General features: G+C 41.5%; 1 protein-coding gene across 1 annotated transcript in view; it reads right to left on the reverse strand.

Annotated features, from left to right (window-relative positions):
- LOC139306810 (cilia- and flagella-associated protein 47-like) overlaps nucleotides 1–16,801 on the reverse strand; it is a 44,471-nt gene that overhangs the window by 23,194 nt on the left and 4,476 nt on the right. Inside the window, exons 12-35 of the mRNA XM_070930763.1 lie at nucleotides 16,551–16,703; nucleotides 16,254–16,447; nucleotides 16,028–16,117; nucleotides 15,555–15,771; nucleotides 15,220–15,464; nucleotides 14,923–15,053; nucleotides 13,674–13,796; nucleotides 13,418–13,549; nucleotides 13,182–13,259; nucleotides 9,799–9,946; nucleotides 9,426–9,505; nucleotides 8,118–8,316; nucleotides 7,827–7,912; nucleotides 7,357–7,573; nucleotides 5,684–5,909; nucleotides 4,235–4,352; nucleotides 3,970–4,097; nucleotides 3,246–3,346; nucleotides 2,909–3,034; nucleotides 2,551–2,776; nucleotides 2,388–2,459; nucleotides 1,746–1,883; nucleotides 638–719; nucleotides 358–453 (exon numbers count right to left, since the gene is read on the reverse strand). Coding sequence (XP_070786864.1) covers nucleotides 358–453; nucleotides 638–719; nucleotides 1,746–1,883; nucleotides 2,388–2,459; nucleotides 2,551–2,776; nucleotides 2,909–3,034; nucleotides 3,246–3,346; nucleotides 3,970–4,097; nucleotides 4,235–4,352; nucleotides 5,684–5,909; nucleotides 7,357–7,573; nucleotides 7,827–7,912; nucleotides 8,118–8,316; nucleotides 9,426–9,505; nucleotides 9,799–9,946; nucleotides 13,182–13,259; nucleotides 13,418–13,549; nucleotides 13,674–13,796; nucleotides 14,923–15,053; nucleotides 15,220–15,464; nucleotides 15,555–15,771; nucleotides 16,028–16,117; nucleotides 16,254–16,447; nucleotides 16,551–16,703 — 3,406 coding nt within the window. The remainder of the gene's footprint in view (nucleotides 1–357; nucleotides 454–637; nucleotides 720–1,745; nucleotides 1,884–2,387; nucleotides 2,460–2,550; nucleotides 2,777–2,908; nucleotides 3,035–3,245; nucleotides 3,347–3,969; nucleotides 4,098–4,234; nucleotides 4,353–5,683; nucleotides 5,910–7,356; nucleotides 7,574–7,826; nucleotides 7,913–8,117; nucleotides 8,317–9,425; nucleotides 9,506–9,798; nucleotides 9,947–13,181; nucleotides 13,260–13,417; nucleotides 13,550–13,673; nucleotides 13,797–14,922; nucleotides 15,054–15,219; nucleotides 15,465–15,554; nucleotides 15,772–16,027; nucleotides 16,118–16,253; nucleotides 16,448–16,550; nucleotides 16,704–16,801) is intronic.

Here is a 16,801-nt window from a genome sequence, read left to right on the forward strand (position 1 = left end):
AAAAGCTTTGCCAAGTCAAAGTGCTTTGATTCAACCTTTACTTGACTGTCAATAAGTATTAATTATTTCTGACAACCGCTGCCTTGAAGGGACAGAAAGAATAGAGTGAGAAAGCTGAAGTATAAACAAGGGATTGATTGATGGAGGTAAATTGTAGCTCCATTCTATTAATTGCACAGGTGAGGAAAATTAGGACATAAATGTATTTTAAAAACTGAGCTATGGTACATTTCTGCAAGATCAGTGTGTGACTTAAAACATGAAGTGAACATACATATAATACATATGATATGACAAGATAGACAGTGGATTAGGACAGGGAAAAACAGACAGAGGGACCCATATAGAATTTTTCACCTTGTATATCTGCAGCAGCATGTCAGTCCAGGATTGTTTGCTCAGTGACTCGAAGTCAACACTGCTGTAGTCCAGACCATATTCTTCCTCATTTGACTGAGAGAAGCACAATAAGCTCTTAATATGATGTGTGAGTGAAAGAGAGAGACTATGATTGAGACCAGGATGGGTTTTTTTGTTTTTTTTTATTGTTGGAGGAATATAAGGCATCACTAATGCAATTTCATTTACATGGTGCAGGTCTAGGACCAAATTGTTGTGTGTGCATGTGTATCTGTACCTGCAGGGAGCACCAGTGTTTGAACTCCTGCATGTCTAGCAAGTACTCTGGTCTGATGTGACCAAGGCAGGCTCCCTGCACCCTGAACACAGAATTACAATGGACAGAAAAAAATGAAAGATGAAAGAAAAAATAAAAGTTCAACATTTCAAACCTTTTCAAACATGGAAAATGTCACGTCACTGGTTTCATCTATCTGCTAAAGTGCATACAGTAGGTGTCCGTTACATAAATGTTCCTTACGGCTTCATTCAGGCATGGACAGGACATTCAAGGAAAGAGCCACCATGCTCGGATGATATTTGACCTCAAATATGGCCCACTTCACCAAATTTGCAAGCTGCAATTAGCAACATGACACATTTCACTAATCAAAACTAAAGCATGAGCTTGCAGGAGCCCTGTAGGACATGCAAATGTATCTGCAATTTGCAATTATTTCTGAGCAATGGGAGCGATGGCAAGCATAAGAACAGTGTGTAACAGAGTGTTACCAATGATATGATATATCACATCAAGGAAGGAGACACGTTCTCGGGGCACTAACAGGCTGCATCAGTGGTGATGAACGTTCAAGCCTCAAGTAAAAGACAATTAACTACCACTGTGAGCGCGAGGGAGGCTCGCCACTTCTCCTCACAGTGAATCCACCAATTCATTTTCTCAGTAATTTCATCATCTATCAGAGAGCGAATTCTGCTGCCTGTTTTAAACAGTGAACAATCATAGAATGACGTGACATTAAATTAGGACTCTCATTTCATTCCTAAAATTGAAAATATAGGGAGGGAGGGCTGGTCTGATTATTACTGTAGTTGTATGGTTTCTTTTTTTTCTTGCCATACCTTGTACTGCTGACGGACTCAGTTCATACTTTTGCCATGTACCATGTTGGTAGTTTTACAGAAATGTTACTAGATACGACCCCTTGAGATTGCTGTTGTGACTTTTGCATAAATATAACTCAGGTACTTCTTCAAACACAAGACCAACACATAAAATTGCCATCACATATACATAACAAAATGCATGTCTGAAAGGGGCTTTGGTCAGAAGTCAGACAATGTCAGCAGTGTTGTAGCATTGTATCCATGGGTATTCGGCCTACCTGAGAAAAGCAAGCATAGCTTCATGCTGTTGTAGCAGCTGATTTGTGCGCTGGTCAATATCACTGGAAAATGTCTGACAGCGAAGAATCCCAGGAATCTGTTTGCCAGTCAGGTGATGAAGCATGTCCACTACAGACCTAGGCATACCAATAAAAACAATGCTATACAATTATGTCCCTTGCATCTAGAGTCAGATCAATGCTCCAACTGATGTGAAATTAAATCCCACCCAAGTTTCAGTTAAACTATCATCTATTATTTTCCTTGAGCCTCGACTTTAACTCTCTAAATATTCAATGATGAATACAAACCTAAGTAGACTGCCCACTGCCATTTAAAAAAAGAAACACTATTTGCACATGAGAGCCTCTGCTTATTCTCCAGATTTCCACATAAAAGCAGTAGTCAGCAGGCAGAACCTGCTTTCAAGGTGCCCACTTTTAATCCCTTTCAATAACATAGTTTCATCATGGTTGGTGACTAGATTCAAACCTCCAGTTCTATGTTATGTTGCCATGATATTAACTAAGCCTTCACTACATTGCAGCACAAGATTGACTTATTTGAGAACTACAAAAACATTTGTGTATATCTGCTCAGAGGGTGTGTACTGAAAACCCATACTCAACTCATATACACACCTGGAGTCTTTATTTTGACTGACTTGGTAAGTCCGTCCACTGGAATGACCCGTTTGAATTTTTGACACAACTCTGGAGGAAGAAAGGAGGCATACATTATACTAGAAGAAGGTCTCCAAATGTGACTCCTGAGCTAAACTTTTGGGAAGTCTCTTGGGTATACCGTCTGAGCGTGTGTGGTACAGAGATAGGGTGTGGTCCACTCGGCCACCCAAAGAGGCTAAACCACCTCTCCACAGCCAATAATACATTCTGGTAATATTGTCCTTCCTCTGAGGTTGCAGCAGGGAATTCTGGGATACCAATACGGGTTGGGGTGTCTCTGTTAGGGGAGATGGCTGTATCCCTGCTGGCCTCACCACTCACATTGTCACTGTCTGGAAAGGAGTCTGAAGAGGACAGATACACACACAGTGCTGTACATAAAAACACACTCCTGCTGAGAAAAAACGGAGATACACTCAAACAATTACAAACAGACACATAAACACATCATACACCCATACATGTCATTTTCTGACCTGAGGCTGAGTTCTTGTTTGCTGAGCTGTTGTGATCAAACAATGAGGAGGAGGAGGAGGAGGTCGGACCAGAAGCAGGACTTGGTGTGTGATAGCGCTGAAGGATCGCCTCTACAGCTGTGGCCCCTAAATGATAGTCACACATAAACCAATCAGATGCAAGGGGATAAATATTGATAAACAATCATAGCTGCAGCATGATTATTAGGTTTAAAGGTGACACAGTTTGAATTCCCATCCACCAATAAACTTTAATGAGGTCTGGTCCTTCAGTCTACCCATGCACTACATAGGTATATTGTGTCATGGATGTGTGTTTGTGTACGTTATACAGTACCAGTCTTGAGAACTATCTGTTGCTCGGAGCGGTGCAGGGCCATGAAGGGCCAGACTGTCAACAGACAGTTGTCAGCGACAGCATACAACTTGACCTTAAACCTGGAGGGAGAATTTGGTAGATTGGGTCAACTTTAAATGTATGGGTTTAAAGGACAATGCTGTTGACATTCTGTATTTTTGTTATTGTCAATAAATCCCATAAAAAGACCAAAACCAACAATGTGTTGTCCGTCTGTCAATACTTTCCGACTTCCCTACGCTGCAGGTTCTGAGCCCCAAGCCCATTGGTTCCTAACAGCCGATCACTGTAGTTTTTAATCAAACATTACTCAAACAGGAGGAAATTTGTTGGGGACTATTTTCAGCAGTGGATGAATGGCGCTGCTGTGAGTATTTCTGGCAGCAGGACGGGGTTTGGCACTACACATGGGATTTGCTGACAAAAAGAGAAAATATAGGATATCACCAGAAGTATCTTGTGCTTGTGAAGACAACAGCCTAGGCTTGGAACCAGGGAAAAAACTTCACAACAGGTATTAATGGAGGGTGGAAGAGGAGGAATAGAAAAATAGAAGGTAGCAATAGTAAAATGGACGAATGAGAGAGCGATTTCACCTTTGTTGAGGATGGTTTGTGAGCGAGATGAAGGAAGAGAGCAGGCAAAAAGACAAACAGACAAGAAAAAGTGAAGTGAGGGGTGGTGTTTTAGAATAACTCATTACCTGTTGTGGAGATGGTCGGTGAAGGTGATAGCTGTGCAGAGGGACAGAGGGATGGTGGAGCAGAAGGACACACTGCAGATTAGAGATGTCACACTGGCCTCATGGCTCTGGATGCCTACTGGATGTCTCTATGGTTGAAGATGGGGGAAAGTGGGATCATTTCACAGATCATGACAAGTGTTTCTGTTGAAGTGCCACGAGACCACAAGACACAAAACCCTGCACTGAGGTAACGAGAACAGCAGCCATTTCATCAGGACTGTACCTCATCATGGTTTTGGGGAGGGATGTTGTTACCCTCTGGAAAGGTGACCGAAACAGGCTGTATCTTTGTGCCATCCTCCAGTTCCACCGCATCCACTTCAGCTGATACCATGATTCCACTGCAAGACAGAGAGAGGATATGTCAAAGAATATCCTGCAAAAATAGAAGATTTGAACATTTACATGACACTTAACATTTACACTGAGCAAATTCCATCTGCCAAAGAAGATTATGTGACATGATTGAAAGCTACAGAGCAGCTGCTAAATAACTTTTTCTGGTCCTAGTTTGCACAACTTTAAGGCTTTTTTGGTGGAGAGCATTGCATTCATTGAGCCTGCTAGATATAAAACCTGCATTAGTCAGTGCTCCTCAGAGAAACTGAGAAATTTCAGCTATGTTTTTTGATAAAAAGATTTTGATGACACACCCCACATGAATCTTAATCCTGAGTCATAGATGACACTATCTTTCCTGCTTGTTTTATCCAAGTTGAGTTGTAAAATGTTTTGTGACCTTACTTTAAAGTGTATTGGCATCTAGATTTATTCCATGATAGGCCTGAAAATCAGGCCGAAACACTTTTATTGTTTCATAGAACTATTTAATTGCATGGAGACCAGTTTCTCAAAAATTAGCACCAATGGCAGATGTACGTGGAGATGAAAATGTATGACAAAACACCAAACAACTGTAGTTTACAGTGCTTAATGTAAATAGTTGAAAAGCGGCAATAGAAAATGCTTGGTTTGATAGTACAGCAATCCCTCTAAATCAAATGCTCAAAATACAGTATTATTAACAGTGAAAGCTGGAACAATTGGATGTAATGCATCCAGCTGTTTGTTCACATGTACCACCTTCTGCACATTGCTTGTGGGCACAAAATAGCCCTTTTCTAATTGTTTTATACAAATATTATAGCATGTAAACAATGCCCTAGATGTGTTTTCTTGAGGAGAATAAAGATCTTTATGCACGCCCTATGCTCCTCCTGTTGCTCGTGGGGATGTGTGTCAGAACAGTAATAGTACAGCCAGATTGTTGTCCTCTCTGAAATCTGAATAACAATGTAAACCACTGAGGAATGTGGATTAGCGTATTGGCTTAGAATGCAAGCAAAAGCCAACATTAGTGCAGACCTGCCAGTTAATAAGTCCTGGCTTGACTGATAAAAATCCCACTGAAATGAATAATGTAGTCAGTTTATGTGTGTGGCCGTGTTTCCTCTGCAGTCATTTAGCTCCAATGGCTCAACACAGCTGGTAAATTGCCAGAAGCGAGAAAAATGTAAATACAATAAAAATCCATCACTGTTACTGCTAAGCTTACCCAAAAAGCTGACAACTACAACTGTGATCGTGTGTCATGATCCAAATAATCAAAAGTGAGGCTTCCATAAAATGTAACTGTTTTTGGCCTGGGTTGAATGTGTGTGTATAAACCAACCTAGGATATCCTAAAGCCAGCAGGGTGAGTGTAGCAGTTGCACTGCTTTCCAGGGGTACTGGTGAAAGAAGGATTTGAGGGGGGTGGATGGTGATACAGGGAAGCTGGAGGGTAATAGTGATGGACAGTTCTCGGTAGGGTTGATGTCCCTCCTCTCCTCCCATCCCCTCTTCTCCCTCATCTCCCAGGTACAGATGGAGGGACAGTTTGGTCACTCTTATAGAGCCTAGGAGAAAAAAAAACACAGGTCAGTCACTCCAGGCTAAAGGTGGATTTATGGTTTATGTGTACCTTCATAGCCCCATGCACGTAGCCCCTGTGAATGACGTGCGCCCCCTCAAAAACATTAAGCAAGTCGAAGAAAGACTTTGTCATTTTCTCCTTTTCAGTAACACACATCTAACGAAACCATCTCCAATGTAAACCCTCTTCTCGCCTCGATCGCCACTCTCTATCACAGTGAATGAAGCAACATAAACACGGTGACTGCAGGGCAGTAGTCTTTTATTACGAGGTGAAAGAGAGGTTACATGGAAGTCACTCCAGCTCTGCAAACACGAGCCCACCGTCGCTCAATATCACAAAGTTAGTAAAATAATGTAGACAATGCAATGTTCCCCACGTGTCTCTATGCAAAACTAGAGGTAACCGGGGGAACAGCTAAACCATCTTTTCTTCGAGTCTGGCCAAGGTGCCACCTGGAGCTCCACATTTCAATACAGGTAGACATCTGGCTCCATCACCGACATGATGGCACAGAGACTGTTTGGGTGAAATTTTATAGTGGTGTTCCCAGAAACAAAAACCTGGATCATTACCAGGATCATGTTTATGCTGCAAAATGAAGATTAAGCAGGTAACTATTTAGTTCCCAGAATGTCAGCAAATATTTTAGCACGTAAAACAGTCAAATCTAGCTGAATTATTTCATGAATAAAGAAATACAACGTGACAAAACTAGACCACAGTTTTAATTCTACTTTCATTATTTCACAATGGCGGTATTTAACGGCAGATGGTTATTGTTTGCATCAAGGAGTACATGATGTCCATAGGATCTTCAATATGTCCACCAAAGTGAATTCAACTAAAAAGAGCCGTCATTGCCATTATATTTGACCTGCTGTATTCATATTTGAAAATTAAGTGTTTTATACTCTGGGTTTAAGGTGGACAAAAACCACTGGCCTGTTTCTGGTGGCTCTCAGCTTGACAAGATTAACTACTGCCTCGAGAGGCTTGGTCCCAGTGCGAAGCATAATTCCTAGTTTATGGTCCATCACTAAAGATTATTAAGGCCCCATGATTTAATGGTCTAAGCTGCATGAGAACATTCTTTAACTGATTGTTATTTTAATTTAGATTTAGTTTAGGTTTTACTTTATCGTACTTTTGGCCCATGTGAAATTATATTCAGAGGGATGTTACAGTCTATTAAGCTATGACATATGTTGTGCATTATCAAGTTTTCCTCCAGACATGTGTGTGTGAGAGAGAAAATGGGTCAAGTGATATAAATCGTGATGGTGTGATTTAAGCGTGTGTGTAAGAGAAAAATTATATTTACAATGCCATGACTCTGTATGTGTGAGAGAGGGGAAGGCAGTGAAAGATAAAGTAATCCATCATAATGTGTGTGTGTGTGTGTGTGTGTGTTTCCAATCATTTCTCACCTGTTCTGATAGCCTCAGGGCTGATGCTGACTGCCAAGCAGATGGACTGACCGGGCCCCAGACGGCCTGATGATGGAGCCACAATACATAGCTTCCCCTCTCTTCTGTCCTCAGTTGGTGCCGCTATTGCACTGCTGTCGAACCACCAGTTCACACGCTTTCTGACACCCCTACGCCAAAACACACTCTCTTCACACACTGCTTTCAGCTCCACTGTCTGCGGAGGGGAAGAGGAGCAAGAGACAGACTTTCTGACTCATTTATTAGTCAGAAAGTGGTGTCAGATACTCAGTAGGATGGTGCATACTGCAAGATGACAGGTGGAAGTGAAAATGAAAACGGCAAAGGAGAAGAGGAGGAGATCCAGTAAGAAAGTTGAGGGAAAGCTTAGTAAAGGGAGTAGAGTGAAAAACTTTGGAAATGGAGGGAAGGAAGAAAATCATACGCTGCAGATATACCCTTGTTGATACCTTGGTGTAAGCTTCAGGCTGTGGTGCAAAAGATTCCATGTAGAAATGTAGGCTAGAGGGGGACATTTCCAGTGGGGCGCACAGCACTACAGACATTTTTAAAACAGCAAGGGAAAGAAAAAAACATTACATTTAGGTACCTGAACCTAGTGCCATGTGAGAAATGTGTTCTGTACACATCACATGTAACTGTGATTTTAGTTTCATTACAGCAGAAACATTTTAGTGAGTAGTACATACAGATATCACTCACTAACACACACAACTCTAACCCCACATTAACGACCCCACCTGTAGCCTGTATGCGCTGTGACTGATGTGTCGCCATGGTGACAGACTGGGGAAGAGGCTTGATGACACGCTTCCTGCTGCCAGCTGCCAGCGAGGAGGAGGTGGAAGAGGAGGACGCGGTGCGGAAAGGAGACAAAGAAGCTGTGTGCCATCTCACTCCGTTGACCAACAGCGGCAGGTCAAAGTCATAACTGTCCGCCTGCGGGAAGACATTTCCTTGACTGTCCTTCTCTACTTCTTTGACATTTTAATACATCACTTTTACAAACATTTTAAAGCTTTAAGATGAGAGGGAGAAAGCTCTGCAGTTGACCGTTCGCTAAGCCCTGTCCCCCTCAGTTACCGTTGCTTATTAGTTATGATTTCCACTCAAATTTCAATTTGGGACGCAAACCAGCACATGCCAGTTATGCCATCTTGAATCAACATCTCTGTGTGGCACGTAAACAAAATACTGCGAGTACCAGCAGCATCAACAGTAAACAACACAGACTAATAAACACATATTTCACATGGCTTATTGTGGCTGAATCTAAATTGAAAAAGGTATTGTCCCGTCTCTGCCAACACTTATAAGCTGTGAAAAGATGAAATTAATGTTTGCTCCAGCAGCTCTCCAAGCTGCTACAGTTTGATTATCAGCCGTTAGACATTTAAGGTCATACTTGCTGCCTCATATCCCACCGCATGGGCAGGGAAACACCGCATTTAGCGGTGTTTCCCTGCCCTCGTCGCTACATAACAAGCAGCAAACGCGCAGCCTATGATAAATGTGGCACTTTCACCTTGGTTTCTAGCCTGTCATTAAAACTGAAGAAGGAGAAGAAATCATTTTTGAAACAATGCGCCCTTGATTTCAGGCAGAGGTAGACTAGTATTTCTAGCAAGCTTTTATCAGCTGTAGCTAGCTAGCTAATTCACTTCATTGGTTTTGAAACATCTCGCCAAAGAACTGCATTTGAAAATTAGCCAGCTGGCTAACGCTGGCACATTCACAGAATGTCCATTAATGTGAGTTGTCTTTAATAATAAATAATAATAACAAAATTAAGCTAATGTTAGGCTTAAATATGCACTTGTTGGCGACATATATGATTTTATTGATATTGAGTGTCACTGCACACGACTTCAGCAAGAGGAGAAATCCAAAGCTGGACAGACTAAGCTAAGCTATGATTGGCTCATCGCTGTTCAGAGGAGGGGTTTTGAGAACAGTCAATCCACCGATGCTAAATGTGCATTTGAGCTCGGTCCATTCAATTTTTTACAGTACTGTATCTACTGGGAGATGTTTGGTCAAAATCTCACATGGGTGGGGGAGAAGACGAGGGAGCAGTCCACAGTCTGGTAGCCCTGGACCTCCACAACTTTCACACCCGGCTCCTTCTCTGCTCATAAAAAAGCACAGAAACAATCACAATAACAAAAGCACACACTGAGCAAAACTCAGTAAACACAATACAATATGCTGTGTATTTACTCAACAATTTTATTTCCCGTATCATTTCCAATCTTCTATTCTAGCCACAGCCCACACAGACAGTAATAATATTAATAAATAACAATGACATTATGGCCTATGTTGCATGAACAAAACCGCTTTTTGTTCTTAGGACATATTACCCACCCACCGCCTTATATCAACTGTGTGATATGCTGCATTGTGTGTGTAAATGCGTACTTGCTGAGGGCTGAGGGAGCTGCAAAGAGAAGTCTTTGTATTCTGACAGGTCGAAGGTGACCCGGGCTGCAGCTGACGAGCGGTTTGTCAGAGCGAACAGTATCGCTCGCTGAGAACCAGTATGGACCCCGTGAAACTGGAAATGGGGCTGAAAAGAGGGAGGGGGAAATGAACACCACAGTAATCTCAAAATAAGAGAGAAACATCATCTCAAAAAGGTGGATATCTCGAAACCTAGAAAATTGCATGTATTATGAGGCCTGACACCCGCGTTTTTGGTGTATCAGGATGAATGAAATGAACAAATGCTATTGCGGCGGGTTGATTAATTATCAAATTATTTATCATTTCAGCAGAATAAACAATACTACAAATATCATACGGAAAAGGTGAAATTGTTACCTTTCACTGCGCTTTGAACGAGAGTCAAGCTAAAAGAAAAATTGTCTCTGTATTCCTTTGATCTTTTAAGTTTGAGTGAGAGAACTTATCGCCAAACTCCACTCTTGACAACACCTGACAAGGAGAAAAGTTTCTGCTTTCAACAAATGGAGTTGTACAAAAGCAGTATATCCTTGACTCCACTTCTTTCAAAAGGTGAAACCCCTGCTGTTTCCAAAGACACACACACACATTCACACACAAAGACTGATGTCTTTTCGTCCTCCTTGCACTATCACTTTTCCCCCTATTTTTCCTTTCCACATGTATGAGCCAAGGTATTAACACCGATGTGGAGATTAGTGATGATAAAAACTATGGAAATGATCCCATTTCACAGGATCCATCACCACAAGTTCAAAAGACGAGCATGTTCAAGTCCAGAATGTTCTTGACTGCTGTAAGTGGGATATGACAAGCAAGCTTTTGGTGCAATACTTCTTTCAATTCATACAGTTACAATGACCAACTAGTACATTATAAAATGTTTCATTGATACTATTTCTCAACTCGAAGATGATGCTACTTAAAGATGATTCCAAGTCCAGTATGCTATTTGTTCAACCGCTGCTGATTTAGTTAAATCCTGTATGTATAATGTATCTGAGAGATACACTGTTTATATATAGATAACTATCAAGTTTCTATAAACAGCAAATTGACAAGAGGAGTCGGTGCCCTTCATTATATTTTTTTCTTATCTTGCATTTATGTCAGTCAAGTATATTATATAAATATATGCTATATACATTTTGCTGTTTTGTATAAATGGTGTGAAATACTAACAAAAACTTCACAAAAAAGAATCATTTCATGACAGCACCAGCTAAGTATCAGCTTGAAAATAGGTCTGACGATCCCCAACTAACATTAATACATTTTGCATGAGCTTTCAAGCAAAATGGGGCAACGGACAGAGGCCAAATACTACTCGTGTATCCGTCACACAAACCTGGCAAAATCATGACAAAGGACTTTAAAAACCAACAATGTAGTCGCTAGATACCAAAGGACAACCTGCAACATCATTGCTTTAAAAAGGACCAAAGAAAATCTCTATGGCAGCCCCACCTACATAAAGCTGGTATTTACAGGTAAATGCCTGTCTGCAAGGCCAATGCCCAAAGACACACAGCGTGGAGCAAAGTGTTCAAAACCAGGATTCCTGAGCTATAGAATAATATTTCAGGGTACGATGTTCTGCAGCACAGTATGTGTGTAGGATGTCCACGTCCTTCATATATCAAAGACATACACATTTTCCTTCTTAGAGAAAGAGCTCAATAGACCACCTACACACAGTTCCGGATTTATATGATAAGTTTTCCAACGGGTAAAAAGAAGGCGCATGGAGTCAGTCAAAATGTTCTGGAAAACAAGGACAGAGATCATCTTTACATCTCAGCGTGGTGTAGTTCGTGAGTGAGTAAACTGTGGCAAATTCAAACGAAAATCTAAATGGGTTGCCCAGTAAAGCCCAGGACTCCAATATGCCCCAAACGCTGCGAAAACCACAGTGATCTCTTCCACATCTACACCCCCTCCCTTTTGGGGTGGTGGTTTCTTTATGTAAAGTATCCTTGGGTTACATGAAAGGCTCTTAAAATCTAATTTCTTATTATTATTATTATTATTTACAAATTGATCCTTTGTACCAAGTGCAATCAATATGATGAACAAACCGTTCATTATACTGATTGCACTTGGCGCAAAATATAGATTGTTTTATTCGACAATAATAAGGGTAAATGTAAGACTGCAATCACTCAGTCATAACATACAATTAAATTGTGGAGGATAAGAACACAATAAAGCTAAAAGCTTATTCCCATTGTGGTCCTAATTAGACAGGTTCAAGCAGAGTAAAAGCAAAATAATACAAACAAACCTTTATGATTAACTATTTAACAAGCATTTCTTCATCTTCTGTTGCTTCAGAGATCCTGGAACACTGTTTCAGAGAACTGCAGCAGTGTATACAGACATGCTTTTCCCATGGAACCCCTGAATCTTAAAAAAGGTATAATTTTAGTTGAACTATTATTGTTACATAATTATGATAATCTCTAATAATAAGACTTTTTAATCATTTCGTAAGTAATCTATACTATTCTATACTCATTTTTTATTTTGTCCACTCCTTGAAAATGTACTCCAGTGTACTGGCAGATAATGTCAGTCCTTATTCATTTAATTTGGACCAAAAAATGGTGTCATGAGTCACATCATAGTTATCTTGGTTCCAGTTGCTACGCTGAGATATGTTAAGGAACACACAATCATTTCTTACTTTGAGAGCCAGGGAGAAACTGATATTCAGCCCCGCACCCCCCATCAATGGGTTGAGATGAAAAGGAGTATTTGTTAGGGAATGATGTATTTGTGCTTATAGATATTTTTCTGAAAGTTTTTGTTTGAACTAAGGATAAGGAGATTTTGTAAATGGTGCGTTTGAAGAGAAAGAACACTATGATGATGTATAGATCACAGGTTTAGTGGATAAAGTATGGTATACTGGAGAAGAGTTGTGAAGCGTGCTTTAATTTTGAAGGAGCACACGATACACAGAAGACCTTTCCGTTACTCAAGGGACAGTGTAGTTGATCTTCCCATAACTTGCCGTATCAGCAGAGTCAAAGATGAACAGGATTTTTAATGTTTTAGACTTTGAGCTTTGTCTTTTGATCGCTGATTTTCATGGGGAATAAATGTTTAATGGTGCACTGGGTATTGAGGTTAGATAAAGATAATGTTTTCACAAGTTAATTTATGAGGTTTTGACAAGTTGGCTTTCATGTGGGTTATCGTGTGCTGTACTCTCTAAGTAAATTTAAGAAGTTAATAAATGATTTTATGCTAAGAAACTGTTACGCAATTCTCTTTTTATGTAACCTCCTTTTCTCTTGTCATGTTTATTGCTGTGGTTCGTCACAGAAACTCACCACACCGATGTCTACATTTGGAGGTTCCACTGATCCGCCCACTCTGAGCTCAATGGACTTCATGCTTCTCAGAGCTATCTGCAAAACACACACACACACACACACACACACACACTTAGCGTGCATAAATTCCTCTCTTTATTTCTTATACACACCCACACTCTGGGACAAATCACCATAACATGAAAATTAAGAGCGCTCTCTCTTCTTTCTAACTCTCTCTCTCTCTCTCTCACCTCGACTCTGGTGTCGAACTTGAAGACAGAGTCAGGGTTGAAGTGGATCTCGAGCGCAGCCTGACCCCCACCTGGCACCACGCCCTCAGGTGGACTCACCACCATGCCTGGCAGAGGGCAAATGTCTAGCACCTGCCTCAAAACACACGGAGACAGAGAGCACAGAGTGGGACTGGCTATTTTTCTTGTTTGATATGAACAAGTAACTGTGAAAAAACAAGAGTGTGTGTGTGTGTGTGTGGGGGGGGGGGGGCACCTGGTAGTAGGCATGGTACTGTCCAGTGTTGTGTAAGACAGCAGTTCTGATAGAAGGCATGTTGAGAGGTACTGATCCAAATTTGACCTGTTTCTCTGCTAGCTGGACACTGGCGAATCCAACCTGGGAAGAGAAGTTGTATATCATTGTTCTGTGATATTCAATCCGTAAGTGCTGTATTCTATATTTGTAGTTTACTCACCCTCCCTAAACCTGCCTTGTCTAATTCTACTCCGGACACTGATTTCCCACATTTCACAAAATGACTTTTTGACATGTGTTTGTAGCATGTGTACGACTCAATGAAGAGAGCAATAGTAATGATGCTTCGTTTTTTCCATTGGAAAAAAAAGCATGAAAGTCACAAGCCTTACTTAAAACACAACACTTCTTGTTTCTCAACGGTGTTCTGGTCTACTGAGGCTGCTGCAAGAGAGAGTAGAAATCGATATCTGCCTCTTTGATGAATTTGGCCTCATATGATTGTTGAACATTGGTTAACAAAAAAAAAGAATGAGTCAACAAAGAGGCTCTTTCTGTTTGATCACTGGTTTCATTCTGTTTACCACTGATCTTTTAGATTGTTGACAATAATATATATTTTGCTATTAACCTTCATTGTAGCTGTCTTGAGCCAATCTCAAGGTGACATCACATAATTTATGTTTGGCAAAAATGCAAGGCACATCCCTGATAGTTGTCTAAGAACTGGGTTTTCAACAATGCTGCAAGAGTGAACTGAAAAGTTTCTATGGATGTTTAGATACTTCAATGCTGCTGTGAAAACTAAACAAATTACAGCTGACGTTCAAGTGTACAATTGATACACAAGTGTTTTTTGGACCCTTGTGAGCTAGTTAAGAGAAATGTGCACAAACAAACCCTACCGGAAAACTCGCGTGAGGATTTACATTGTTTACATTTTGGTGAAAATATGATGGCTGGGAACGTACTGAGCAGATAAATCAATCTTTTTCAACGATCGAGCTGCAACTCAATACCGGTCCCCGCAGTGTTGGCTACCGAACAACAAAGATGTACTGCGACGAGAACGGACATCATCTATCGACTCCCACGCCGCTACCCTCCTGACTGCACAAACAATAAGCAGTTTGAGTTCTACAGTTCTCGCCTTCTGTCCATATATGCACACTTCCTCTCTCTGTAACGTCACAAAGCTGTTAAAAGCCAATAAGTAGTAAGTGTGAGTAGATCGTACAAATGAATCTTCCCTATTCTAAGGCCGAACCTTAGCTACACAGTGCAGGCGTTGTTTGTTGCCCTCGTGGACACAGAGGTCAAAGTCTCCTTCTGGAGGGGAAGAGAAGGAGGGATGCCACACCACCTCGCAGTCCAATTCTCTGTACGGCTCCACTGTACCTGGGGGGGGGGGGGGGGGGGTTGTTTTATCAGCTCTAAATCTTCAAATCTTTTCATTATAATGCTCATTAACAACAAAGCTTCTTAAAGACAAACACAACAGAGAGGGAGAAGATGGAAAGTGACATTCTTGATATGAAGGCTTTGAAAATGCTAACTCAGGCACCTGTAGCTGGTCGAATGGAGAACAGGATGCCACTCTCTGTGACCACTGGTCTCCACGTGAACTCTGCGGCGAGGTTACGCTGATTTCGAAGGGTAACTGAGCTCCTGTATCCTGACTGGGCGAGCAGAGTTGGGGTGGGGCGGAGCACCAGCAGGGAGGTGGACAGCTCCAGAGCCAAGGGGACGACCTTGGCCTGGACCAGTATCTGACCAGGGTGTCGCTGGTTCACAGAGTAGGATACAGGTCTGGAGGAAAGAAGTATGTCTTTATTGCACTTGAACGTCCATGATTGATTTTCAGGTAATAAAAGTGTGTTGAGCCGCTTCCCCGCCAACCTGTAGAAGTGACCCGGCTTGTTGCTTTGAAATGTCAGGGGCAGGGAGTTACGGGAGTTGGGCGGCAGGACGTGGGAGAGGGGTGAGGAGCCTTGCAGCTCAGGGCAGCCCACCTCCAGCTGCACCCAGACGAACACTGACAGACGATTGATCAGCCTCAGCTTCTGGACACACACTGACTGCACACACACCTCGCCAAAGTCCACCAACAATGGACCTATTGAGAAAAAAGTGAGACTTTTACCTGGCTTTACAACACGAAAAACAATTCCTGTTTAAAAACTTAAACTTAAAAAATCATTTGGAACATGATTATCAACAATCACTGTAATAAATAAATGTTGATGTTTCATAGTAGCAAATAAGGAGAAAGAACAACACACAGACTACTACTTGTCATACTTAGCGTTTTGCTGTATCTCAAGCTATTATTAGAAACTGTAACTCTTGCACTCCTGAGCTAAATTTCTAACCTATGTCAACTTGGTAGAGCTCCTGAGCTGTCAGAGTCCTGTTGCAGTCTGCCACCTCCTGTCTGGTCGAGGGAACTGCATTCACTACCTCTGAAACCTGGAGAGAATGCAAGAGATGGAGAGAAAAACTGAAATTCCATTCTGTGCAATTATTAATTGATTTGTTACAATTTAAATGAATTTAAAAAAAAAGGTTTTATTGGGACCACCTCTGATCTGACCTGACTGTTGGTCTGCAGGGTGTTGGATGTCATGTCTTGGGGACAGCCGGATTTGGTTGCTAGGAGTGCAGAGCTGTAGTTTGGCTTGGTCTCGGAGACCTTACTGCTCTCCAGGTCACTGACGTGGAGTGTCGGGGGAAGAAGCCCTTGAGAAGGAACAATCCCGATATCCACATTGTCCTCCACTGTTTCCTGCTGTCTAACAACCAAGAACAAAAAAAAGGCCCAACTTCACTATTTCCAACTGTTTACTGTTAGATTGCCTTTAGGTCAGTGATCAGAATATTCGTCAGAAAGCCTACCTCTCCTTGATCTTCTGCAGGCGTGTCTGTCTGAGCTGTTTGACGAAGTCTGAATAAATCTGTTGATGCCGCCGTTTCTGCTCCTCCTCTTCCTCAGTGAAAGCATAGTTGGTGTCCACATAGCGATAGCGCTGTACACCAGTGAAGATGGTCCTGAGTACAATAAAGACAGGAATCTTCCATTTTTATTTCATACTTTTGAGGAAATTTGGATTTGTTGTTTCTGATTGTTTCAAACACATCTCAGTTGA

Source organism: Enoplosus armatus, chromosome 24, assembly GCF_043641665.1.
Source record: "Enoplosus armatus isolate fEnoArm2 chromosome 24, fEnoArm2.hap1, whole genome shotgun sequence".
NCBI lineage: Eukaryota > Metazoa > Chordata > Actinopteri > Centrarchiformes > Enoplosidae > Enoplosus > Enoplosus armatus.